General features: G+C 51.2%; 6 protein-coding genes across 6 annotated transcripts; 3 read left to right on the top strand and 3 right to left on the bottom strand.

The window, feature by feature from the left end:
• Positions 1-5406: 5406 nt before the first annotated feature.
• PFICI_06595 (uncharacterized protein) lies at positions 5407-7846 on the top strand (the record flags this gene model as incomplete). The annotated part of the gene is made up of 2 exons (XM_007835176.1): positions 5407-5909; positions 5959-7846. 2 exons carry the CDS (start codon positions 5407-5409, stop codon positions 7844-7846), a joined length of 2391 nt encoding a protein of 796 aa, XP_007833367.1.
• Positions 7847-10671: 2825 nt separating this feature from the next.
• Positions 10672-12120, bottom strand: PFICI_06594 (uncharacterized protein; the record flags this gene model as incomplete). The annotated part of the gene is made up of 3 exons (XM_007835175.1): positions 10672-11434; positions 11525-11791; positions 12041-12120. 3 exons carry the CDS (start codon positions 12118-12120, stop codon positions 10672-10674), a joined length of 1110 nt encoding a protein of 369 aa, XP_007833366.1.
• A 969-nt stretch (positions 12121-13089) lies between these two features.
• Positions 13090-15115, bottom strand: PFICI_06593 (uncharacterized protein; the record flags this gene model as incomplete). Its single annotated transcript, XM_007835174.1, has 3 exons — positions 13090-14761; positions 14832-14928; positions 14992-15115. 3 exons carry the CDS (start codon positions 15113-15115, stop codon positions 13090-13092), a joined length of 1893 nt encoding a protein of 630 aa, XP_007833365.1.
• Positions 15116-16879: 1764 nt separating this feature from the next.
• On the top strand, positions 16880-18292 carry PFICI_06592 (uncharacterized protein; the record flags this gene model as incomplete). Its single annotated transcript, XM_007835173.1, has 2 exons — positions 16880-17116; positions 17213-18292. The coding sequence occupies 2 exons, from the start codon at positions 16880-16882 to the stop codon at positions 18290-18292; spliced, it is 1317 nt and encodes a 438-aa protein (XP_007833364.1).
• Positions 18293-18584: 292 nt separating this feature from the next.
• On the bottom strand, positions 18585-19475 carry PFICI_06591 (uncharacterized protein; the record flags this gene model as incomplete). Its single annotated transcript, XM_007835172.1, has 1 exon — positions 18585-19475. The coding sequence occupies one exon, from the start codon at positions 19473-19475 to the stop codon at positions 18585-18587; it is 891 nt and encodes a 296-aa protein (XP_007833363.1).
• A 1668-nt stretch (positions 19476-21143) lies between these two features.
• On the top strand, positions 21144-25643 carry PFICI_06590 (uncharacterized protein; the record flags this gene model as incomplete). The annotated part of the gene is made up of 1 exon (XM_007835171.1): positions 21144-25643. One exon carries the CDS (start codon positions 21144-21146, stop codon positions 25641-25643), a length of 4500 nt encoding a protein of 1499 aa, XP_007833362.1.
• Between the last annotated feature and the right edge of the window lie 170 nt (positions 25644-25813).

The raw sequence follows: 25813 nt of genomic DNA, 5'->3' as shown, positions 1-25813 counted from the left end.
AGAAGCCCTGTCGCATTGATCATTGATCAGACGGGATCTACGACCCGAGCGATGCGCGCCCCAGTGCCCCCCAGTGCCCCTCGCACAGCCTCATAGAGTCCTCCACCCATTTTGGCGATCAGAATAGGGCGTTGAACCAGTTCCGCAATTACTGAGAAAGGCGAGAAAGGGGACGAGGAGCAAAGGGGGGATAGAAGAATAAGAAGTCTTGGCACAGACTATACGATGCATACCCTTTTCATGCTTGGCTGCGACTCCCCACTCTCAACAGCCTTGCTTATACTCTGCAATGCATCGGGAAATACGAGGTGCAAGACAAGTACTTTGGCGTGACTGGCTTTACGTGCAAAGAAAATACAATGCACGATTGCTGAACCATAGATTTCTTGGGACGGGACAACGTACTGCCAGCGATCGCGATTGATTTGCAGAAAGGAAAGGGAAAAGGAGAAAGTAAATGGAAGAGCGACAAAGTACGATGGCACAAATGGTTCGTCCGCACATCGCGTGGCCGATCCTATAGAACATTATCTCGGCAACGCCGCGCCGGCCGAGCTGCCGTTAGATTCCGCGCACCAAGGCTAAAGCAAGGGACTGTTGCTAGATCGGGCTTTTTTGGAAAGCCAGTAAAGCTAAAAACTCTCATCGTGTGTGAGGATCTGCTTCCACTCAGCTGTTGCAGCAGCAGCAGCAATGAACCTCATGATAAGCCAAACCCGGCGGTGTAGAAGCGAGTTTTCGGTGACCTTCTTGATCCAGCCGCTGATCTTCCGGGCAAGCATATTACCTTAGGGCAGGTGTGTTACACGCTGGCCCTGTCCAGATTTCAACCAAGCCCAAGTAACACCTGGCAAGGCCTGCCTGGATGTTAAACGCACGGGGGGCTGGCTCGCACGAATGTAACTCCAGACACGGTAAGAACAATAAACGGCGCTGAACCGACAGAGAGCGGCTCTGCATTCTAAATAAGGTGCCGCTTGGGATGGGCCAAGATATCAACTTTAGAAAAGAGACGTACCCAGTCGTGCCAGTGTTTGGCATCTTATCTGACGTTTGCTTAATCTAGTCAGCAAGAAAGTAGCATGGCTGGGCGGTATCAAAAACGGCCATGCAGCATTTCCCTACACGTGGTCATGATCACGACTTCTGAGTCGAGGTAGCAAAACCTACATACAAATCCTGTGACACAGCTGCTTCCCAGATTTGTCAGAACAGACATTTTGACGTTTCGCACCAACTGGGTTCGTTTTCGGCAGAAAGGACGAAGGAAAAAAGAAAGGCTGGGCCGGCCAGGTTGACTTTCTGCCAATATTCTTGGTACAGTATCGTGTCATATTGGAAACAGTCTTGGTATTTGCCAATATTGGTCCCGCGTTTCCTCGCTCGCGCATCCACTTTGTCAAGAGCTGGTGCGACTTGTGCGCTGCATTATACTCTGTTGGCCCAAGAAGGATTCTGTCAAGACCACCCCAAAAAAAAAAAAAAGTAGCGTCGGATTGTGCTTCCCCAAGTACGTGCTTGTAATTATGTTTCCAAGGGATGGTTCACCCAATGATTAGTTGACAAGGGACGGACAGCACATTTGATCTTGCATCACCCGTCATTTGTGAGTACAACGGCAATTCTGGGTCCACGCCGACAGCAGTGGGGTGTACTTCCTTTCATGGCCACAACCTCAAAGCCGCCGGACGGACCGCCGAGCGCAACGGTACATGGCAAAGTGGCTCTGTTGTGTATGAGTTCCACCCGGTCGGTCGAGCTTGATTTACATTTCCCACATATGTACCACTCGTACCAATAGCTGCAGTTGACATGTGCTACTACATGTGTTGCGGCACGTCTTGGCAATCCAAGCATAGCATCTCCATAGCATCGGCATTGGGGAAATGTTGGGACTTCATTCTTGGATAGACTTTTGGTCTCGAACTTGCTGGAACGCACAAAAGAAGTTATCTGCGTGCTTCTCTTTGGGCGGTATACGGTTCCCATCTCTTTTACAGGAGCCGAGTTGATCCTACGAATAGTGTAGTGATAGTGTAATATAGCTCATTGGAGGCATACCTCATTGGGAAGGGGTTTATTCGGATTGACGGCATGACGTGCTGATGTTTATTCTATTGATGCTTATCGACATCCGCCATGGGATGGATGGGTGGAGTCAATATTCATTCGGTCCTCGAGATGGGCAGCCGTGGACAAGAGATTTGGTGTACGTACAACTGCTTGAAAAGAGAGTTCAAGGTTATTTGAAGTGCCGGGGCCAGATATTGGATGATTGCTACTGAACATTCACATGCCCGTCGGGGGCTGGTCCTAATTCCTGGGTTATCGGTTTAGCCTCCTAGCCTCAAGCTTTCGTTCTCTTGCCTTTCCTGTCGATAGGGACCTTGACAAGGCATGTAATAATCCTGGAAAAAGTTAGAGCCAATGCACCATCGGCTGCATTCATGGTCTTGGTGTTCTGATATCAAAGTTCTAGCACGCCTGCAATTATGTACGCATTTGAATACGGCCATAAGTTGCTCTACGAGCAGATCGACATCTACTTCGATGCTGCTCTTGGCACGGGAATTGAAGTGCGCACGTATCTGAGAAATTGCGATGGGAAGGAAATAACATGGAAGGAATAATGAACCAGGCCATGGGGATAAGTGTTTCAGATTCGTGCTGCCCGCTTTTTTCTTCCTTTCCTTCTTCCGCCGGCGGGTTCTCAGGGGGTTAGCTCATCTAGCGTATCGCTCGCTAAAGAAGACCCCCGGCACTACCTTGTAGTGTACTGACCTCGCTGACTGCCGCAAGCACGCGGTGTATTTCCATGAAGGAGGGCGATGGAGTAACGGGGTGAGTACTGGGGCGCTCAAGCGCTGGAGCAGAGAGCAGTCAGAGCGCCGAGCGACGATCTGTAGGGGGTTGTAGATCTTATCATCATGCCCTGGCAGTGCAGCAGCAGCCCTGTAAAGTGCAGCCAGCAGCCAGCGGGTAGCTAGCTAACGGTTCGGGGTCGATCTGTGGGATGATTCTTGAACAGTGTAGAGAGATGGCAAGGGTCGGACGTACAGCCGTACAGTGGCATCGACAGGGCCATGGGCCTCTCCCCTGCGAATCACTCCTTGGCGCCGTGGAGGCTCAACTGGATGAGCCGTTGTTGGCTGAGACGATATTCGAGTCAGCAGCAAAACCGCCCAACAGGTTGCAGAGGTGCTGGCATATTCAAGATTGATCGGCAGCTGCAGATATGTAGCCATGTAGCTTGTTGGTTTGGAGTATAATGGTGGTACAAACTATTCTTCTGGACAATGCAGAATTTGGCTCGGCATGGTGTTTATGTAAGATCAGCACCTTAATGTCAACGACTTCCAACCTCTCCTGCAGATTACAGGCTCGCAACTCCCGTAGCTAGATGTCTGGCCATGTGTGGGTTTAATGAGAAAAGGAATTGAGGATCTGCTGATGAACAAGTGAAGAATTCAGCAAATGGACTGATGGAATGGTCCTGAGAAGACCCGTAAGCGAGACTAGAAATTTCAGAAATCGTCAGGTAACGTCGCCCAGTTGCTCTTTTGTTTCAACCTTAGCGTCCCATTGCCACGGCCGAAACCAAGCACTGGATGCTCCAGGCCTGGTTTAGGGCGTACCAAATAGAGAGCTGGAGGGCATCTGGGTTGGTTTTCGCGGCGGATCTAGACCCCCAAAGGCAGTAGGTGACGACGCCTACAGCAAGGTAAGGGTGCCAAGCCGGGGTGGCTCCGCTAATCGAAGCGCGTTCACAACGCCCCACGCAGCACAAGACTATTACGACAGATATACAACCTTGGACTTGCTTCCAAAGGGTGCCGCCGCCCTGTCTGTCTTGTATGTTGAATTCGGCCCACATTATCTTGAAGAAAAAGAATGCCACCAGACACGCAAGCACGTTTTCCTTGGCCGGTGCTTTCGATCCAGCAGAACACCAACGACACATCTCAATAAGGTGTAACGCATTGATAACGACCGGGGAGCTGCTTGATCGGGTCATTGACTAGAGTTGCAGAATGCAGTGCAGCGCAGTACAGGCTGCAGGCAAAGTGAGAGGCAAGAAACGGTCTTTTCACCCAAGAGAATTCAAACTCAGCTCATTGCCTTTGCCCCCGTTCCAGTGCGTGTGCAATGTAGTGTGAAGTCTTTGACTCTCCTTATCCTAGTCTTCTCCCAAGCTTGCCCTCAAGGAGAGAGAAGGAGAACATTGAACTATTCCAGGGTCCAGAAGTTGATCAAAAGTATGCCCCGTATTTCCGCCCAGCTCGTCATTTCAGTGCGCGTTCATATCATGTATGTACAACATGTACATTTCTTCCCAGCGGACTCGTCTTCTGAAACTATGTAGCTGCGTAATGTACATCCCCATGTATATGCTGTCCCACCCATACTTTGGTATCTATCTATGATTCAGTCCGATCCCCAGTCCCTGCGACTTTGACTCCATCCGTGCCGTAACCAAGGTACATCTCCCTAAATAACTACTAGTATACTTTGTCCATCCCGCACATGGACCGGCGCCGGTACATATATACACAGACTCCACGGAGGAGGAATAAGAATAGAAAGGCAAAGCGTTCCGCCGTCCGTTTGGGAACATCAGATGTAAACCCACACTCGCTCGGTTTCCGGTTTTGCCTGGCCATTCGAAGCTCTGGTCTTGTCTCTCTACCAACGGCGACCATCTGTACCATACATCAACTGGTGCTGTGCACAGCCAGGACCTCGCACCTCTTTTTGTCAATTCGTATGTTTATTGGGCCCCTATTCTGTTGGTGCTAGCGAGTTTGATTTGCCTTCTTTTTTCTTTTCTTGTCCAACACGGAAACGGACAAGAAGACTTACACATACCATCGTCCCTCCTTCCTCAACTGTCAACTGCGTAGGAGCTCTTTCCCTCTCTCCGACCAATCTAGTTTCGACAAACACAACCACCAACAATTTTCTACGTCACTCTTCACTTGTCCATCTTTTCTGTTTTCTTGTACACTCTTTTTACCCAAATCGCCTTTCTTCGACTATTTTGTCGTAGTCCCTAGGTCTTGATCATCCCGGTCCAACGCTTGCAGCTGGTACCACGTTGTTTGTACCCCAAAGCTCGGCTCAGTCCTGTCTTGAGAGAATCGCATAGCCATTTCTGCTTGTCTTGGCACGCGCAAAACTGCAAAGGTCATTGCAGCCTGTGTAGCTTTGCTTCCACAAGTACGAAAATAACTGCATAAACTTCAGATGGTTTTTACTACGGCAAACATCTAATCCTTTTCACGGCTTGCCGTTGCATTCCTCGAGCCTGTCAACTACAAGTACACCTGGACGCAGAACCGCTTCTCAACTTACTCGAATACCATTTTTCAGACTCATTCACCGAGTCTCGTCTCGGAATCCGACACCATGGGACGAAAGGGGGAGCTCTTCTTGCCCATTTCAACAAAACCACAACCAAAGCTTCGGGTCAGGACCTTGCTAGGGCACTGCCTATATAGAAGAGTGGTAATATGGACCGTTTTGGTGGTCGTCGTACTCTCTTTTACCTTCTACAACCACAGTTACCACAGCCGAAATGTCTTGGATCTTGTGCAGATGGGCACAATTGACGTACCGCAAGACAAGCTCCCACACAGTCTTGAAGACACCGTTGATCAGCTAGTGAAGCAGTCTAGCCAAGACAATGCCGACGAGACTCAACAAATCATGGAAACCAAGGAGAAATCGTCCGAGCAGTCGAGCAAGGAAAGTTCCGAAGAGGATCAATCAAAGACGGGCAAGGAAGACTCGAAAGGCGATGTGAAGGAAGACTTGGAGGAGCATTCCAAGAACTCTGAAGATACCAAGCAGAAGCCAAAGGGCAAGGGCAAGTCCAAGCCCAATGGACCCCATTGGCTTGACTACGAGCAGTATGTGACATACCCGAAGTTGAAATCAATAGAAACTAACAGCCAGCAGTCTGGATAGATACTTTAATGGTCTGCGATCACTGGTCTCATTCTCTGAATACAAGCCCGAGTATCCAGTACCAGCAGATGCTGCCACGCCTACAGCTCCAGTGCCTTCAGTGCATAATACGGCCCTCCCAACACCTTCACCATACAGTCCTCACCCAAAGTACGACTCTAACGAGTACAAGAACAATTACCACAAGGTCAACAAATGCTACCTTGATGCTGAGAAAACTATCCCGGCTCCCGATGTCTACGCTTACGACGGTGTTCCCCAAGGCCAAGCCAAGCCAGCCATTGGATCCTACGATTTGTTCGGAATTCGCGAGGACGTTTGCTTTGATCGATTCGGTCGATATGGCGCATACGGACTTGGATACTCTGTCCAGCAGGGCGGCACAGGAGAAGGCACCGATACTGAAAATGAGGGTAGCCGTGCAGTGTGGGAGAAGAGCGGACAAATTGACTGGGACGGCATGGACTGGGCCGGTGCCCAGGAGCGCTGCTTCCAATCCAACGAGCACCGCTTCAACACTGGAAATGAGACCCTTGACGCCGAGGAGTCAACGCAGGGCCTAAAGAAGATTGATCGTACTGCAGTCGTCATTCGTACATACGTCGGCTTCAAGTGGACTGCTCACGCCCTTCTCAATTTCCGCGCCATGATTACCGAGCTCAACTTGCGGTCTGGCGGTGAATATGACGTACACTTCCTGTTGCACGTCCGTGAGCCTGACCTGCCCATCTGGGCAGACCCCGAGACAGCCCAAAAGGTGCTTGATGCCAGCGTTCCCAAGGAGTTCCATGGCCTTTGCACTCTTTGGTCAGAGCCTCAGATGAAGCTTTACTATCCCGGTAGCTTTGGAGATGCATTCGAGAACCCCAGTAACGGCGATATTCACGGCGTGTACCGCAGTGCTCACATGCCACTTCAGCATTTTGCCAATATGCATCCGGAATACGCACACTTCTGGAATTGGGAGATGGATATGCGCTGGGTCGGATCTTACTACGAGCTCTTTGACAAGCTCGGCAAGTGGGGTGCAAAGCAGAGCCGTATTGGTATGTGGGAGCGTGCCAGCAAGTACTATATCCCCGAGTTGCACGGAACATGGGACAACTTTACCGAGATCGTCGATTTTGAGACTCGCCAGGCGGGTCGCCGAGGTGTTTTGGGACCTGTGATTTTCGCCGGCAAGACAAACTTGCAGGATGGAGAGGAAGGCTTCATGCCATCTACATGCTCTACAGGCAGTGATATGAGCCAATGTGGCGTTGGCGAAGAAGCAGATCTCATCACACTCAACCCTCTCTTCGATACCGCCGAGTCTGGCTGGGTGTTTGCCAGCGACGCCAGCGGCTACAATCAAAAGGCCCAACAACCTCCGCGACGCTGCGCCATTGTCACTGCTTCTCGGTTGTCCCGACGCCTGCTCAGTGTTATGCATGAGGAAACATGGCGTCTCCACCACAGCATGTTTAGCGAAATGTTCCCCCCATCCATGGCACTTCACCACGGTCTCAAGGCTGTTTATGCTCCTCACCCCGTATATCTTGATCGTGCGTGGCCAGTTGAGGCCATTGAGGAGAACTTCAACGGTGGCCGTGACCACACTTCTGGCGGCCATGGAAGCCCCTTTGACATTACCAACGAGCACAACCACAAAGGCACTTCGTGGTATTACAACAGCGAATTTGCAGGACTCTTATGGCGCAGATGGCTTGGCTATGCACAATATGACGGACGAGGCGACAACGGTGGCCGCGCAGGCGAGGGCTCCATTAGAGGTGGGCGTGCTGAAGAGGCCAACGAGGAGAGCTCTGGAAGACTTTGTTTGCGCAGCATGCTGGTACACCCTATCAAGTGGGAAAACCCAGCCGAGTGGGATAGCTAGAGGGTGTCTCTAAGCTCTTTCCTCCACCAAAAAATCTTTCATTTGCTGCTCAGCTACAGGTAGAGCAAGACCTCACAAAAGTTCGACACCTAAGCTAGCAGTCATGGCAGCATTTGGAATTGAACCAAACCAAGGAACTTTCGCACTTGAAAGAATAGCCCTTGGATGTACATATCCACCACCATCATTTTCTCAGTACCGAGTACTGGCGGCGTACTCTGGAAAAACATTTTATCTTCCTTCTCGCGAAAGGATCGGCGTTTATATAGCGGCTGGCTCGGATTCTCATGTTTTCAGAGGCATAAGGCATCATACCCTTGCCAAAGATATATAATTCTGTCATAAAACGTTGACGGGGTTCGATATGGCGTGAGACGACAAGTCCATCCATAATGAACTACAATATCGGCCAAGAAGGATGACCAATGAAGGAGCGATGGCGTTTAGAGCACTCATTGTAGAGATTCTGTTTGTTTGTTGTATGTGTATATATGGAGGCAGATCACACCGCAAAAAGGTGAACATATGCTAGACTTCAAGTAGCTTTTTCTGCTTTTTGTTCAGCTTTAGAGAGACAGACAGGAAATGAAGAATAAAAATCTGACATGAACATCAACTTGAGGACTTGAGACAGGATCATTATGAAAGCAAAAAGTGCTGCTCAGGTGCCACGAATTGCAGACAGATGTGGACATTCAAGTAACTCCAGTGACTTGCTTTCCTGTCATGCTACAGCCTTGCTCTCCGGTCATGAATTTTTGTGCATTCAATTTTCTGATTTGGTAGTGACTATATGTTCAGAAAGCCTTGCAGAGAAGATGATGGAGAATTGCACTGTAATTTCAACCTCCACGGCGGGAATCAGCACAACTGAGGTAGTATGCCCGCCGGGCTTTACCCATATTGATCACGTATGCCTTCAGCTGTAAAGCTTGTGGTTTCTCAGTGGCTCGCTTAGAAGTATGATGACCACACAAGTCTTCGGTCCAATAGCAACAACCACCATAGTTGTCGGACATGAGAAATGAGCCGCTAACCCGCGACATTCACTGCAATTTTGACCCTCCCGAAGGGCGTAAATATCATGGCAGGTGCTGTTGGCTGCATCCCTACCGCCCAACGTGAGCAGAATAGTCCTGCAGCAAAGTACCATGCCGTGGCTCCTCGTCCACGACAATTTTTCGCGCACAGAGAAAGTTCACAGCCATCGTTCTATTGTCGAGACTCGGTATATATATATTATCATGTCTTTTCGTATGAGTTGCGCTCATCGAACGTATCGTTAGCCATAATTGGCATCATGGTCATTTGCTTCTGGAACATGACGACTGCTTGCTGGAGCAAAGGTCATGTTGCACGTAGACATGAAGCGATTAGAGATGGAGGAAAAGAGACACTCTGGCACCAGTGGTACATGCATGAGAAGATTCGTTGTGTCAGCACGAGGCCAAAGTGTAAAAAGTGACGATTAAGACGTTCAGCTGAGTGATCGCTTTTGTAAGGATTAAAATTGCAGTGAAGTGTAGCTGATTGGGTGCAATGATATGACACTTGGCTTGGTTCTTCTTTTTCTTTTTTATTAGACTGTGGTTGCACGGCACAGCACAGCCTTGTCCGAATCAATCTTCAGCTCCTTCGCAAGGGGGAAAATTGCATTGAATGAACCCCCACGCCTAGAAGTCCGTAAGCTGGAGGATCCTATGTAGAACAATTGTAGGATACCAGTCCAACGTGAGCATGAGCACCAATGTCAGAAAGGTACACAAAGCTTTCAAGTCCTACAAGTAGTTGACCCTACCAAATTTGCAAGTAATATTGATGCCAATACCGAATGACAATCTGATTCAAACCATAACAAAGAGAGGGCCAGTATTCAGACTAAAGATGTCCTTCCGCAAAGTCGGCTGTGAGTGATTGTTGACACTGTAATCTTTCCAGCCTTGAAGGATCATAGACCAAGCCGACGAATTGACACTCGCACTCGTAGCATGGTAGTAAAGCAGATCGCCAAGAAAGCCGTACTTGTGATTGGTCACTCTACTATAAAACCCACGGAATGTAGCATTGACCCAGGAAGGAATCGATCCCCGGTACACTCGGATTGCCGAACATTGTTCATATAGGATCTCCAGAGTGATTTCATGCGCATTGCATAGCAGAAAAGGGTATCGTTTTGGGCTCTATTGTAAGAGGCAACCCAAGTCACATAGTAAGAAACCAGAATATATTCAATCACGAAATCAAACCCTGTTTCATCCATCGTATGCATCGAGACCATGCTGATGGCGATTCAAAAAACGCTGAAAACATGACTACTTTCTCCAATTGCCGAGGCGACCTATACACGCAGCTCAGTGATTCGAAGCTGACTGACCCCTTTTCCCACTCTCAACTCCTCATGCCACTCCTCGCTATATTCACTCACTAGGCAATAGACATGAAGATAACTCATGCTATTCCTAGTCATTTCATATGAAACCCAACATGGAAACCTTCCAACGCGTTTCAAAGAATTCACCACGAAAGCCCCATAATGTTCCGTCAAAAAAGTGGCCCACCGATGCGACAAGCACAAGTAACGCTCTGGATAAGTACCAGTAGCAAGAAGCGCCCAAAATGAAGAGGCAGGTATCAGGCGAAAAATGTAAAAGGTCAAACAACGCCAAGAACACCATGGAACGCCAGCTTCGAAGAAAGAGTATATAATGGCATTTTGGAATGCATGGTCCGAGCCCTTCCCGCTTTGGGGGGTGCGGATCAATATGTGCAAGAGAGCTGGGTAAACCCAAAAGTGCTCATCCGGGGTATTTCAGGCACTACCGGCTTTACTTCTTTAGCACAGCATCGTAAATGCTGATGAGAGCAGTAACGGCTGTGCCGGTCAGGATGCCCTTGTAGCCACCATAGACGGAGCCGTTGATTCGCGCAATGGACTCCTCGCTGAGCCAGCCACCAAAGGTGACGCCCTGCCCGTATACGACGAACGAGATCAAGGCCTTGACGATGCTAAAGGTCAGAGGATCCACGACGTAATCAGGGGTGGGTGTGGTGTTTCGAGTCGTGCGGCGGGTTGGCTGGTTTGCTGCCGAAAGGTTGAAAAAGTAGCCGGCAAGAGTGGGCAGTATCGTGCTGGTGAACAGCCAGGTGAGCGTGGGCGACCAGAACGAAGAGGTGAGCAGCAGGAACAGGTCGGCGACATGGACGGGAAAGTCATTTGTGCCCAGGAAGTGGATTGCTGGGATGGTGAATGCATAACGGTCAGGCAGGACTTCAGGGCGCAGGAAATAGAGCTCGAAAAGCGACACAATGCCCAGGATGGAGTTGACAGTCGAGAGACTTTCCCTGGTGGCGTGGGTGACCTCGGTGATGCCCGACTCCTTGTAAATGGAGCTGGCGCGGTTTCGCAGAGCAACCGTGTGGCGGTCGACAGCCTCTGCAACGTCGGCGGGAGTCGCAGGTAGAGGGATGCGGCTGGCGAGAGAAAGAGCGCGCCCGGGAGTCTGAACAAGGGCATTGGAGATGCCAGTGGTGACAGCGGTGCTGGTGGCTGGCTCCTCTTCAGATCCAGATGCTGGTTCAGATGCCGACCTACAGCCACATGTGTTAGTGAACGCGTCATACCCGGTACTACATCGCGAGGCGATGCGCGATGCGGACGGTGGAGGCTACTTGACATACTCGGGAGCGGCAGCTACAACAGAAGCCAGCGCTGGGGGCAAGGCAGGAGCATCTTCAACAGCCTTGATGGTGCGACGTCGCGGGACCTTGATCTTCTCCTCGGTGCCATCAGAGGCGGTTGAACCTCTCTTCAGTGGCGAGCCGATCGTCCTGGCGCGACTCGAGAAGTAGGGAGCTAGCTTTGGGTCTGACGAAAAGGTCGTCGCGTTCTCGGCAAGGTGCTCATCGAGGGCAAGCTCCAACTCGGGCTTCTTGAACGCTTCAAAGCTATTAGTCGCGTCGTGTTAGCCATGGTGTTTCGCAGGAAGCTCTGTGTTTGCATTACTCGATGCATTTCGCTAATACGCGCGCCGCCGCGACTCGACCCACTGCATGCCCACAACCAACCACATCATCATGGTAGCCCAGTATAGTGACTGAAAGCCGCGACAATAGAGATGCGAATCGCAGCAGCGCGACGTAAAGATTGGTATGGCATCACGAGGAATATCTAGCAAGGAATGACAGACTACTTACTTCTTCAGGCCCGTGTGTTGCGCCAACTCGGCCAAATCGCCCTTTCGCTGCCGTTGCAGCCAGCTATTCGCGCCAGACATGGCAGGGGGTGTAATAACGCCTATAGAGAGGACTGGAATGTGTGGGAATTGAAAATTGATATCAACGTGATCGCGTCACTAATGCGACCAGATTGATATACTTTGCGAGGGGATATAGTCACGGATGGCCCGTGATGTTGTTATCGATTGATAGATGCTTTTTATGAAAAATGCTAGATGGGAGGAGGAGGGGCGCGTCGGGGTTGGTGCTTGTAGTGCTAGCTTAAAGAGATCTTGGTGCAATAGCTGGTGGTAATAATAATCGAGAGAAGAGGGATGGTGGTTGTTTATCTCGCAAGCGTGTTGTGCTTTCTATTGTTTTGGTCGAGGAGCCGGGGGGTCGGTCGCGGGGGGAATATGGGAAATCAACACGGATGGGGGAAGCTTCAAGCTTTAGTGACTGAATTGGAGCTCTATTTCTCTACGCCCGCCCGGCACCTGAGGGGAGGGGATGTGAGTGAGCAGTGCGAAAGTGATGTGACAGCGGGTGGATCCTCCTGTTGGGTTCTGGCCGCCACCCCCAGAATGTCAAAATAAATTCGGGTGGCTGGGGGGGTAAAACCCTCCAGTATGCGACAATTGACAACACTGAACAAGCATGAGCTGTACCATGTACCATCAGCCCATGTTATCAGTATGGAGATAATCTACCGTCAGCAATCAATGTCGTAGGGCATAGACTAATGGATTTGGCTCCGATGATCATTTCCTACGCGCAACAAAAGCGTCCGCGTCAATACATTGGGTATAGATGGCTCTAATTCACCTACGTAATGTTCCTCCCAACTGGGTCTACCTGACTCGTGTAGAAGACGAGAGCGACGAGGTTCAGCGCATGGCCAGCAACACCCCAATATACTCTAGACTACTTCGTAGATGTATCACGATATCCTTCGTTTTGGTTGATAGCTTGATATGATGCTTTTTTTGCTTTGCAACTTGGCTGTCTATTATATATAACACTGGTCGTTACTCGATCCAGCTAACAAATCTCTCTTCGCCCCGCGGCACCATCCTAATCGGCACAAACTTGTTTCCATGCAGCTTGAGCGTGATCATACTCGTGGCGCTTCTCATAGTTTCCCGGGCCTTGGCCTGCGCTTTCGCATAGAGCTCTCTCTTTTGCTCCTTGCTCATCTTGTCCACCTCGTCGTCGCTGGCCCATTCATCAACGGCCAGCTCAACGCTGTACTTTTGGAAGATGGTACTCAGTGCCGCGACCATTTCAACCTGGGCGATCCGTCTACCCAGACATGATCGCGCGCCGTCTGAAAAGGGGATATAGCTGCCGCGCACCGGCCGGAAGAGCTGCACGCTGGTGTCAGGACCTGCGAAACCACCAAAGTCCTCATTGTCGGCACCCTCAACCTCCGTGTTGTGACCGTCAGCCTGCTTGCGGAACCATCTCTCGGGCACCCAGTCGAGAACATCATTATCGGCGTCGCTAATCTTGCTCGGCTTGCTGGGCCAGTACCGGGGGTTGTGCTGCGCTGCGACCGCGATGAGACCGATGCGCGCGCCTGCCGGCAAAATATGCTTCTCTCCGTCCACGGTAAGCACCTGGTCTTGGCCTGGTGACACCCGTTTAGGGATCTCGACGCCCGGAGGCATGACCCTAAGAGTCTCGTTCATGCAAGCGGCGACATTGGACGCCATGAGCGGGTTGACGCACTGGTCGTAGTCCCAGGTCTTTGAATCCGCGTCTCCAAAGATTCTGTCGACATCCTGCTGAACATGTCGTTGCACTTCGGGATTTGCGGCCAGTTGCACGAGGGTAAAGTGCGTTGCGTTTGCTGTTGTTTCATGCCCTGCAACCATCATGACAAACGCGTTGCCAATGATTTCGTCGTCTGTAAGGCGAGCCAACTTTGTGTCCTTGGACTCATCGCCGTAGCTGGTGCGGACGAGCATGCCCATGATGTTCATGCCTTCATCGGATTTGCCTTCTCGCGTGTCTTGGATCTTGTCCTGGACGAATCGCCTGAAGTATTTGACGAGGTCGTTCTCCGAGGTGAGTGCCATTTTGGGACTCTGGAATGGTAGCCACCGCAGTAGCCACCTGGGCATCAGGATCAACCATATAATGCCGTGCAAGACTCCTGCGAGCGAATCCTTGAAGTTTAAGCTGTGGCCGGCAGGGGCTTCGAGTGATGAGAATTTGGCGGCCTTGGGGTCAATGTCTGGACTCATGGTCTGGTCAGACCATAAAAACCGAAGCCCAAAACCAGCATAGCCAATAATGTGCAGCATGAGCGTCATTGTATCGTCCTCGACAGTCTTGATGGTTTTGCCTCCCTTCCCATCTGGTCCGAGCCACTGCTTCAATAGTCCGTACGTCTGCGCAATAGTCTCGTGGAACACCAGGGCAGCGTTCTTCTCGTTGAAAGACGTCGAAGTCACTTTTCGATGTGCTCGCCACTCAGCTCCCTCGGTGGTCACTACATTCCGTCCGTATAGATCCAGCATCCTGTATATTTCAGTGGGCTTCGGGAATGCTTCTCTTTTCGACGTAATCTGGTGGATCGCCTCGGCACTGGCGGTATACAGGCACACCTCTCCTGGTGAAGCGACGACAAAGTTTTCGCCCAATTTCGCAAACACTTCGAATCGATAGACATATTGCCAGTCGGGTAGCAAGACGCTATGTAGAACTCTAGTTAGCGAATCGCTTCTCGTTTGGGTAACCCCAATTGGCGGTGCGCTATACTCACGGCAGAATATCCTCCCAGTACTTGCGCGGAAGCATCTTCCATATCCCAAGCACCACGGGTGCCACGAGTTGGCCAAGTTGGTTCATTGGACTCATGGCTAAATACAGATTAACTTGGCCCATTGATCATCTCTGTGCGCACATCTCGTTTGTCAACTTACGGACGACAAAGTATGGCAGGCCAGTCGCCTTGGCCTTGGCAATGTTCTGCCGCAATCCAGATACATATCGGTACACTTGGTATGCGACCAGTGACGCGACCAAGTATAATATTGTCGACGGCATTTTTTTTTTCCCCCGGAGTGAATGATTTTTGTAGCAATTGGAAGCCGACAAGATTCGGGGCCGCAAAATGCCTTTGTCGATTGTATATATATTTCAAGGCGTTTCTTGTCGAAGAGCTCCGTGTTTCACTACCCAGCTCGAGCGCAACGGTAGGCGAAACAAGCGTAACTGTCTGTAGCGGCGCCACTTGTCGTCGTCCAAACGCTCTCCCCTGGAAAAGAGCAAGAGGATGGCAAAAACATGCAAACAAGAGAAGACGAGCGAACAAGAGGTGTCCCCGCACACTTGATTATATGCGCCATGATGGGCGTTATGGACGGGCTCATTCTCATTCCCCCTTTCCAGCTAATCCGAAATGTTCATCAGAAAAATTGTGGGTGGGAAAAGGCTGTCGGAGACGTCGCTTCCCGTGCGCCAAAACATGAACTAAAGCATTCCAGAGGATTGATCCATGTGGTTTACGGCCTGGGCTTACCCACTTGAACATGTTCTTGGCCAATCGCTTTGGAGCCGAATGAATCAAGCAGCGCCCGCAAAGACGGGGCCCGAGTCGCTCGACCGCCCATTCTTCAGCAAAAAGAAATAATGATAAATGATATGCCGAGAGGTCATGATGTGCGTAAGCAAGGATTGGGCTGAATGTCAGATGGTGGGCATTTTGAAGGGTATGGACTAATTAGGCAAATGATCATTGATTCTTTCATGATGTGAAACCAATAAGACAGGATCAGAATCGCATTGGACAGGTTTTAATCTCTCAGTGTCTGTCAAAGATTACTTCCACCACCAATCTTTGCCCAAGGCGTCCCGGAAGCAGAAGAAGCCGGCACCACTGCGTTGCTAGTTCTCTTTTTACAGATATTTCCACTATCCACATGGACATGCAAACATATTGTACGAAGTATTCCGCTAGCATGTAAAGATAAGCGCGTGTCAAACAAATATATATCTAGTCGGCACTTGGTTTTATACTTTTATATCCCAGGGCGAACCACTATACTTCTGCAGGTTGTTTAAAGTATATTCCCCCTGGACCAAGAAACGCCATAGGTCTTATACTTTGCGTCTGCCCCGCGAATTTTTTTTTTCCTTCTTCCCCCTTTGGCACCGTTCCGCCTTATAAGCATCTCACAGCATGAGCGGGATGCTACCTACATCACCTACATTGTACCCATCGACCTACCTTGGTACACCATTCCCTGAAATGCCTATACCTACTTTAGCATACTCAAGTGACTGAAAATGTACAAAAGTATGAATGCGCATACCATCACGCTCCCAAAAGAGAAAGAAAAGGGGAGAAAAAACAGTATCGATTGAACGTCGATATGAGGACACTAAGCACTTAAGCTTTTACAGCATTCAAAGTCAAATCTCACTCACAAGCGATCTTGCGATGAAATGCACACTGTTAACAATAATTACTCTCTAAAGTGGCAAAGTTTTGAAAATAGATGGAATTTGGTCCTGATTACGATATTGGATTCCAATAAAAGCCGACCCATTGATATGGGCGGCTCTGAACAACCAGTCTGCCAGTACAACTCCGCAGTCAGTCTTACCTACTCGGTGTGACACCTCAACTGTCAGCTGCACCTCTAGTGGTGGAGCCTCGGTAGCTACCAGTCGTTATTGGATGAACCACGCGGCCTTTTGTGTCTCTTGGTTATTTTCATCATTGCATCCCATGAAGTCGGTCTGTCAAATCCGTCGCCGACAATATTGTGTCTTGACAGGCGAATTGTATACATAACGACGACGACCATGGCGTTTTTTTCCAACATTCGCCGCTTTCATCGCCATAATGTCTACACGCTTCGGAGCTCCCCGCTCTCTGAGCTCTCGGGTGCGCTGGGCGACTTGGGAACACTGCTGCCTCTGATGATCACGCTGGCGGTCAACGGTTCCATCTCACTGTCGACTACTCTGGTGTTTTCTGGCTTCTATAATCTCGTCACGGGTATAGTATTTGGGATACCGCTGCCGGTGCAGCCCATGAAGGTAGGTGATATATTTCCGCGGTCTGGTCCCTGCTCGTTACACGTTCTAAGGTTCCTCTCCACCGGCTGCGGGCTAATGCATTGCATTAATACATAGGCCATCGCCGCGGCAGCGATAGCCTCGCACACATCGCTTCGGGAGACCATGGCTGCTGGCAGCGTCACATCCATCGTTGTGCTGGTGCTCAGCGTGACAGGTCTTCTTCAGTGGGTGACTCGCGTTATTCCAGTGCCAGTGATCAAGGGTATTCAGTTTGGCGCGGGCCTATCTCTCATTATTTCGGCAGGCACATCGCTTCTCAGGCCACTGGTCTGGTTTCTGCCTTGGCCTCTGGATAATCGCATATGGGCTTTGCTTGCATTCCTGTCCTTGATCGCGACGCAGAGGCTGCCTCGGTTCCCCTATGCTCTGATTGTTTTCCTGGTCGGCATTATCCTGGCTTTTGTCATCCTCACGACTGATCACTTGGGCCACGGACAACACTATGCACTTCCCTGGTTCCGATTTTGGAGTCCCTATACTGTGATACCCAACTGGAGTCCTGATGCCATTGGCATGGGGATAGCGCAGCTGCCTCTGACGACCCTCAACTCCGTCATCGCCGCGAGTGCCCTCGCGTACGACTTGTTGCCCAACCTACCTAACCCGAGCGTAACGGAGCTTGGTATCAGCGTGGCACTAATGAATTTGCTTGGCTGCTGGTTCGGCGCAATGCCCGTGTGCCACGGCGCCGGCGGACTGGCAGCGCAGTACCGCTTCGGCGCGCGTAGCGGAGCGAGCATCATACTCCTTGGTCTATTCAAGATCGTCCTTGGATTGGTGCTCGGAGAGTCCCTGCTCGGCCTGATCCAGGCGTTCCCCAAGTCGTTGCTGGGCATCATGGTTATTGCCGCCGGCCTGGAGCTGGCCAAGGTGGGACAGAGTCTGAACCACGGCGCGACGGACCTCTGGGAGTCTAGTATCGAGCCCAGCGGACGCGTCCACCGAAGGGTCTCGGACGAAGAGCGGCTGGAGAGGTGGACAGTGATGCTCGTCACCACAGCTGGCATTCTGGCGTTCAAGAACGATGCTGTAGGGTTCCTAGCTGGTCTAGCCTGCCATGGTGCTTACAAGATTGCGGAATGGATTGAGAGAAAGAGGCGGAATGATGAGATGAGACCACTCCTTAATACTTGAGGTATCTATCTTTTGCCCAAGACTCTGCATAATTAGTATCATGTTCGCGAATAGGCTATAGCAAATACAGATATGATTTAGACTTGCAACATTCGACCAGAAAGGCTACCTGTGCAGTAGAGGTCGCTATTCCCATTCCAATAACTCCCTACTTCCAGGCTCAAGAAACATAGTCTGACACAAGTATATCAAATCTTTCCAAATATCCATCACACACAGGGTATCATGAGAGACTCGACCAGCGAGCAGTATACAAAGCAAATCCATCCGAATCACCGTCCTTGACAGCTCTCTAAACAACACTTCCTGGTTCCAGAGGTGGTCTTTTCAACTTTCTTTCCGTTCTTTGGAGCAAGCTCTCGTCGCCCTCGGCAGCCATGGCTCTTTCGGCTTCCTTGGCGTGCTTCCTCTTTACCCTCGCAAGCAACACCTGGCTGATGAACAAGAACAGCACGCTGCAAATAATCAAGGAGCAACCTTCCACGAAGGCGCTCGCGGCAGCCGTGGCACTCCATTTGCCATTCTGCTGCGTGTACACGGGGACAATGGTACTAATCAAGCCAGCAAGCGCATTGGTGGCACCGGGCAGGAGGAGGCGGTTGAGCAGCCAGATGTAGTTGCGGCGCCACTTGATCATGAGCCAGACCATGCCGGCGCTGCCGAGGAAGCAGCAGACGGCCGCGACAATGAGCAGCGGCACGTTCTTGACGTGGTCGACAATGGCGCTCGCCGCGGCATTGGCCTGCACCTCGGGGTCCTCGGACAGGTCCTGGAGACTGGTGAACGTGCCCGGAAACACGACGTAGCCGGCGAGCTGGATCCAGAGGAAGAAGGAGGCGTAAATGTTGTGCATCCTGGGGATCGTGTCGAGGCCCAATAGCATCTCGACGTAGCGGCTTTGAAAGCTCGTGTTGGCCCGATGAGGCGCAGGTCGTGGTAGCGGCGGCGCCGTGGTCGATGTTTTCTTGGCCGATGATGAGGCATGGCGGTGCATATCTGGTTTGCTGGTGTTTACTGAAGTTTCCTTGCTGTACTCGGACACGCTGCGCTTCGCTGGGACAGAAGCTTGCCGCCTCGGTGCTGTGCGTCTTGAACCATATCGCTCCGTGTGCTTTTCGCTCCAAGTGCTGGCACGTGAGGGCATAGCGCCTTCTGAAGACTTTCGTGTGTGCGAACCAGCCATTGCTGGAGTGGAATGACGAATCGTGCGTTCGTCCTTGTATGAATGAAACCAATTGAGCTCAAGAGAGTTTTTGAAACGAGATGTATTTTCAAAATGGCAATATTTTATTTGTGATGTGAGAAGAGAAAGAAGAATTCTCCTACATATGCACACGTGCAAACTGGAGCCTCTTCTACGTGTATGTCTATGCGAATAGTGGCAAATACCCACCTTGGTCTTGAAAGAAGAGGACCCCTGGGGAAACTAAACCAGTTTTTCCCCCTGGTTCATTGACTAACAATGCAACTTTGGTGCCGAGAACCGCCTTCCCAAAAAGAGATCCGAGGACGATGATTAGCATTGCATCCCTATCATGCAACAATTGGATTGTGGTGAGTCGCAATTGGAACAAGTTGACAAGATTCAGATGTAGAACTTGTTTTCGATTGGATTGGCGGACCGACGTCCCTGGTGAAACCCCCCTGTCAGCGACATGACGTACATATGCGTGGAGCTCAGAGATGTTGTGGCAGAGAGGAAGCCTGGAAGCCAGTTGCTTGTCAATCGTGGACAAAAGTCTCCATGCCTTTGATTTTCACAAGGGCGTGCCATCGGCCAGAGCACGAGAACACAAGATTGTTCAAGATATATAAGGTTGTCCGTCCATGTCGTCTCAAGTGGACGGGAAGCAGCATGCGATGTAGCACTACGACTATTCCGCGCTCAGCCCAACATTTGCAAAGGTGGGCCGTTTAAACTCGGTGGTAGCTTCGGATCAGGGAATTCGGGGTCTCCTCCAAAGCATGTCCAGTATGCGCCTCTCGCGGATATTCTTTCTTGGCGCTGAATAAGGCCGGATGAAGCCTGTTCAAGACCTCATGGCTGGCAGATGATGGATACTAAAGCAAACATGATACTGCCAACTTCTTATATATCTTGTTTGAACAGATCCTTTCAAAGTACGTACACTACCATCAGAGAAGGATCAAACATCTACACATACATACATGATCCTAGGTAGACTAGAAGCCATGATTGCGGCCTCGGTTAATACGCCAAACGCATTGCGCATCCGCTGCGTCCATTTTGCATGTTAATATTTCAGATACAAAAGATGTGGGATACTGAACATTGAATGATATTGCCTTTTTTTTTTTGTCACTTATGAAGGATCATCATCACCACTCCTAGAGTTGGGCGTGGGCAAAGAAAAAGAGAGCAAATTCTGGACTCTTGACAAAGCGTTACAGTCAAGTACGACTATTTTCTTTCTTTCAAAAAGCGTAGGAACCGACAAGTGCCCAAAGCGTTCCAAGAAAGAAGCTAACGTCGGTCGTTCCCCACATCGGCTGCTCTAGAGCGCAAAACGCCGATGGCCAACGTGAAAGTTCGCAGAGCTCTTTGCAATGGCAAGCCAAAATCGACCAATCAGAGCCCAAAACACTGATTCTCCACGACGGCAGGCAGTTTAGCAGGGGTCTCTGGCGCGGAGAGTGAACTGATCGGTCTGCTTGAACTTTTTAGATGCGGCGGTCGGCTGGAAGAGAGAACTTGACGACGCTCCCTCGAATCCCGGGCTGTAGAACAACAAACCCGACGACGACGACGACGGTCCGTCCATCTTTTGTCGCGTCGCACCCCCGAACGTAGGAGACGGTCGGCGAACGAGCTGTCAAGCGTTGACTAGCGATGACTTCGTCCAACGATGCTGGCGCCCTGGCTAACATCACCAGCCAGGGCGAGGGCGAAGGCGCTCTTCAACAACAACCTCCTCCGCAGCAGCCTTCAACCACGCCACCTCCGGGAACCAACATCGCCAACACCGAGCCTATTTCGCAGGCAGATGCAAACCCGGATAGCGTTGAACCTCAAATCAAGATCGAGAGAGAGGCCGAGCCCAATAATGACCAGCCAATAACCACCAATCAGACTACCACGTCCCTTCCTACTACTACTACTTCCACCGACATCATCGCAATCAACGGTGAAAATGCGCCCGTTGCGAACCACCTTGACGAGCAAATCCAGAATGCAGAGCCAGAGCTACCGCCCCAATCGAAAACACAAGCCGAAGTCAATGCGACTGCAACTGCAGACAGTCAATCTTGGGAATCTGCCACTGGCGCGCCGCACCTTCCGGATCATTACATGCCTTCTCCGCCCACTGTGTCGCCGCTTTCCACCCCGGCCGTGACTGCGATACACAGCACCAATGGCGATATCGCGCTCGACGAAGACCTTCCCAGGCTGACGGACGAGCACATTTCTGCCGCTACGCTTTCCGCCATGAACAGAGATTTGCAAGACTTGTCAAATCTTCAAGCATTCGCAGCCCAGCAGTCCCAATCCCAAGGATATGCTGCCGTTGCAACCACCGACGACGACATCAACTACCCGCAGCACTCTCTCAACACTGGCAGATTGTCTCGATCTAATACAGTGACCGATATCGACCCCGCCGCTTTCATGATGGGCGCAAACGCGCCAATGCCGTCGGATTATCCAACCGCAATCGCCCCTTCAGAGATTTCGCTTGCCGCGTCACAGGGTGGTCAAGATGATGGCACTTTTGAGTCGGCGTCCGCCAGTGCAAGTCAAAAGCTGGAATCATTTGCCAGAATCGAGTTTGCCGACAGTGTTTTCCAAATGACTACATACGCTGTGATCATTGGCCGCGATCAGAGAGCCATGGAGCAAGCTCGTAGGGACGAAAGACGTGCCAACAAGTACAGAGAAGCGTGCGAAAGAGCAGAGGAGCAAGGCTTGCCACCGCCCACTCCCGTGGGCAGGGACAGGGGAAAGTTTAGCAAGTCCTATGTGAGTGAAGAGGGAGGTATCCTAGGTCCAGAGTCAGACGGCGGAGACAGCAATGTGCCCAGGAAAAAGGCCCCCTCGCAGCATGATGATGCCGAGATCAATGACGACCAGGACGACAATGCAAAATCAAATCTGCAATACGTCTCTCATAGTGAAGGGGCAGCTGCAGTTGATCTCAGCAGTATGCAACCATCTTCATCTCACGTTCCATTCGTCGGTATCCATTCTCCCGGACCAAATATTGCCGCTAGGACAAAAGGTATCTCGAGACAACATCTCAAGATCCAGTTCAGCGAGAGGAAAGGAGTTTTCGAGGGTCTAGCACTGCACAAGAATGGCTTCTTCTGTGATGATGTGCACTACGGATCTGATGAGCCTGTCACCATGCGCAGCGGCAGTCGAATCCAGATCAAGGATGTCGAATTCTATTTTGTCATCAATGGTGTGGAAAACGGAAAGACTGGAGCCGAAGATCTTCACGAAGTAGACGAAGCTTCCAGTAAACGATGTTCCGTTGGTGGAAAAGAGATGAGCTTGGAGTTTGAGCATTCGGATCAAGAACAGAAGAAGAAGTTCTTGCGAAACACCGACAGCCCATCTCCAGTACATGTGGCCAAGACTCCACCACCTCTATCGGAGGAGCCCGAAGAAGATCTTGCAGAAGAAGATGAAGATCCAGAAGAAGCGGCCCTCCTCGATGACCAGCTCGACTTTCTCGGCGATGATCAGGCTCTGCCTTATATGGATATGGACGCTGCAACTGCTGCAGCACTTCTACAGTCTGTCGAAGGCGGAGGGGAACTTCCTCCGGACTTTGTCATGCCTCGTAGACGCGGCCCAGGACGACCGCCTAAAGACGGAATCATGTCTAAGCGAGAGCGTCGGCTACTGAAGAAACAGCTCGAGGCACAACAGATTTCCAAGAAGACTCTGCCGCAAGAACCAGCAGGTGAAAAGATCAAACGCCCCGTAGGACGACCGAGGAAGAACCCCTTGCCAGAGGACGGAGATAGGCCTGAGAAACGCAAGTACACCAAGCGTAAGAGGGAAGATGGCGAGGAAGGTTCAGACCCGGAGAGACGGGCCAAGGACAAGAAGGACAAGAAGATTCGACCCAAGTCACCTCCCTTGGACCTCAAGATCGAAGACTACACACATGAGCAACTTAAAAAGCCCGCCAAGAACTACGTCCATCTCATCGACGAGGCGCTTCAAGCCGGGCCCGAGGAGGGTCTGTCTTTGAAACAGATATACAAACGCATCACCGCGGCGTATCCGTGGTACTACTTTTCAGCAGAGACGAAGGGCTGGGAAAGTAGTGTGCGCCACAATCTTATTGGGAACGATGGATTCAAGAAAAATGAAGAAACGGGCTTGTGGCAACGAGTTCATGGCATCGACCTTGACGCGGGAAAGAAACGCAAGGCACCTACTCCAGAACGGCAGTTGGGTTCGTTACACCAGATGGGCCAGCAGGCCTACTATCATCATCCAACATATATGCAGCAAGGAACCCTGCAATTCGCAGACGGGCTGCCAGGCAATATGGCAACAAATGCTCAGCATCAGCAGACTTATGGCCAGCCTACAGGCCAGGCAAGTCAACACTATGCACCTTCGCAGCCTCAAACAAATGGCCAAGTCAATCATGCACAGCAGCTACAAGGCCCATCGTCGCATCTGGCTGCAGCACCAGGTTCCTCCGTACTGCCACGACAGCCCGGACCTCAAGGTGCTTACAGCTCTCCATATACCAGACCGACGACGACTGCAAATGCTCAGTTCAATGCAGCACCTATAGCACCAAACTCGCACGGGCAGCATACTGGTATACCACAGGCTGCAGCTCAGAGTGCACGTCCTCAACAGAGTGCTGCTCCCGTTGTTCCTGTCGCTACCAAGAGTGGTCTTGGAAATCCGGCCGACAACCCCAAGATTGTTACTTTCAAGGAGTCAATGTTGAAGATGTTGTCCACGCTCAGCGTGAGCCCTGCCAAGATCCAACAGCTCGTGGAAACTGCAATCAACAAAGCTTTCGGTCTTCCTGCGCTGCCGACCATTGGCGGCTTTGAGAAGGTTGAATCAAGACTGACAAACGAGGTACTCAGAATTCTTGGTGAAGATTCTCATCCGCCAGCAGCGTCAACTGCGCCTGCACCCGTGCCGCCTACGGTCCAGACACCCGTAGCTGCTGCTCCTCCTCCTCCTCCTCCTCCTCCTCCTCCCAAACAACAGACACCAGCACCACGACCCAGCCCTGCAGCTTCCTCGTTAGCTGACGCCGAAGTTGAATCGTCACTCGCAGTCTTCAGGGACAACTTTATGAAGACGTTCAGAAGCAAGTGCCCACAAGCGGATTTCATTATGGAATCTGCTGTCAACCAAGCCAAGGGACTGCCCAATGCTGGCAAAGTGAAGGGCTGGGAACAAGTCAACGATCTGCTCGTTACGGAAGTCACCAAGATCATCAACAATGTGAGAAAGAAATTCAGCTCGCAAGTTGACTCTGTGGCTTCGCCTCGACAGTCGCTGCAAGCGTCACCGAGCCCGGCAATTCGTCATGCCACGTCTGCCTCGCCAACGCCAGGCCAACCTGCCCTGTCTTCAGCTGTAGCACCGAATCCTGCCCCGGCGTCGAGCACAGCATATGCACCGTCAGTTGCGAAGCCTACGACACCTGCTCGTCCTTCAATCATGCGACCTGGTGCTGTATCTGTAGCTCGTCCTTCAATGAACCGCCAGGCATCAGGTGCAGGTCATCCGGCCCCAGGCCCATCAATGACATCTCCATCAAAAGCTCCAGTGCAAGCCTCAGCACCGGCATCAGCATCGGCACCAGCATCGGCACCAATACCAGCAACAGCACCAACTCCCGCCTCAGCCGCGAACCCTACGGTCGCTTCCACTCCTGGTATTACATCTACCCCGGCACCCGCACAACCATCAGTTGCAAACTCGAATGCAGCTATTGCTCCAATCTTGGCCACAGGGCCCTCACCATCTCCGGCCCCTGCGCAAGCTGCAACTGCAGCACCCAAGGGCCCAACGCCATCTCCTATTGTGCAGTCAATACCTCCCAATAGGCCACCTTCTACAACAGTACCTACTGTCTCAAACCCAGGCCTTGGTACTAGCAGCCTACATGATACGCCCGCTCCAAAGACGATAAGTCCTCTTCCTCAGGTCGTGACACATCCTCCGCTGGCCAAGACGGCCAGCCCCGCGCCGCCTCCTACCACAGTACCTAGTGCTGGTGTTCTGAACCAAATCATGGGACAAGGTCAAAAGCGGTCTCTTGAGAGTGTACACGGGCCTGGTAATGATGCCGCACATCAACCTGAGCCCAAGAAGCTGTCCACATCGGGGCCATAGAAATATCAACTGCTGTCCGCGGTGTTATATTCTTTGGCGAAGGCCTCTGTGCTTAAGTATGGCTTTATTCCATTATCACATTGTAGGCTGGATGGAAAGCCCTCAGTACGTAGCTAGGAATGCCGCATGATTTAGAAATCAAAACGCACACAGTGCCATGCAGGATAAGT

This window comes from Pestalotiopsis fici (assembly GCF_000516985.1).
Source record: "Pestalotiopsis fici W106-1 unplaced genomic scaffold PFICI_Scf_4, whole genome shotgun sequence".
Classification (NCBI taxonomy): Eukaryota; Fungi; Ascomycota; class Sordariomycetes; order Amphisphaeriales; family Sporocadaceae; genus Pestalotiopsis; species Pestalotiopsis fici.
This window is presented reverse-complemented; position numbering and strand designations above follow the sequence as displayed.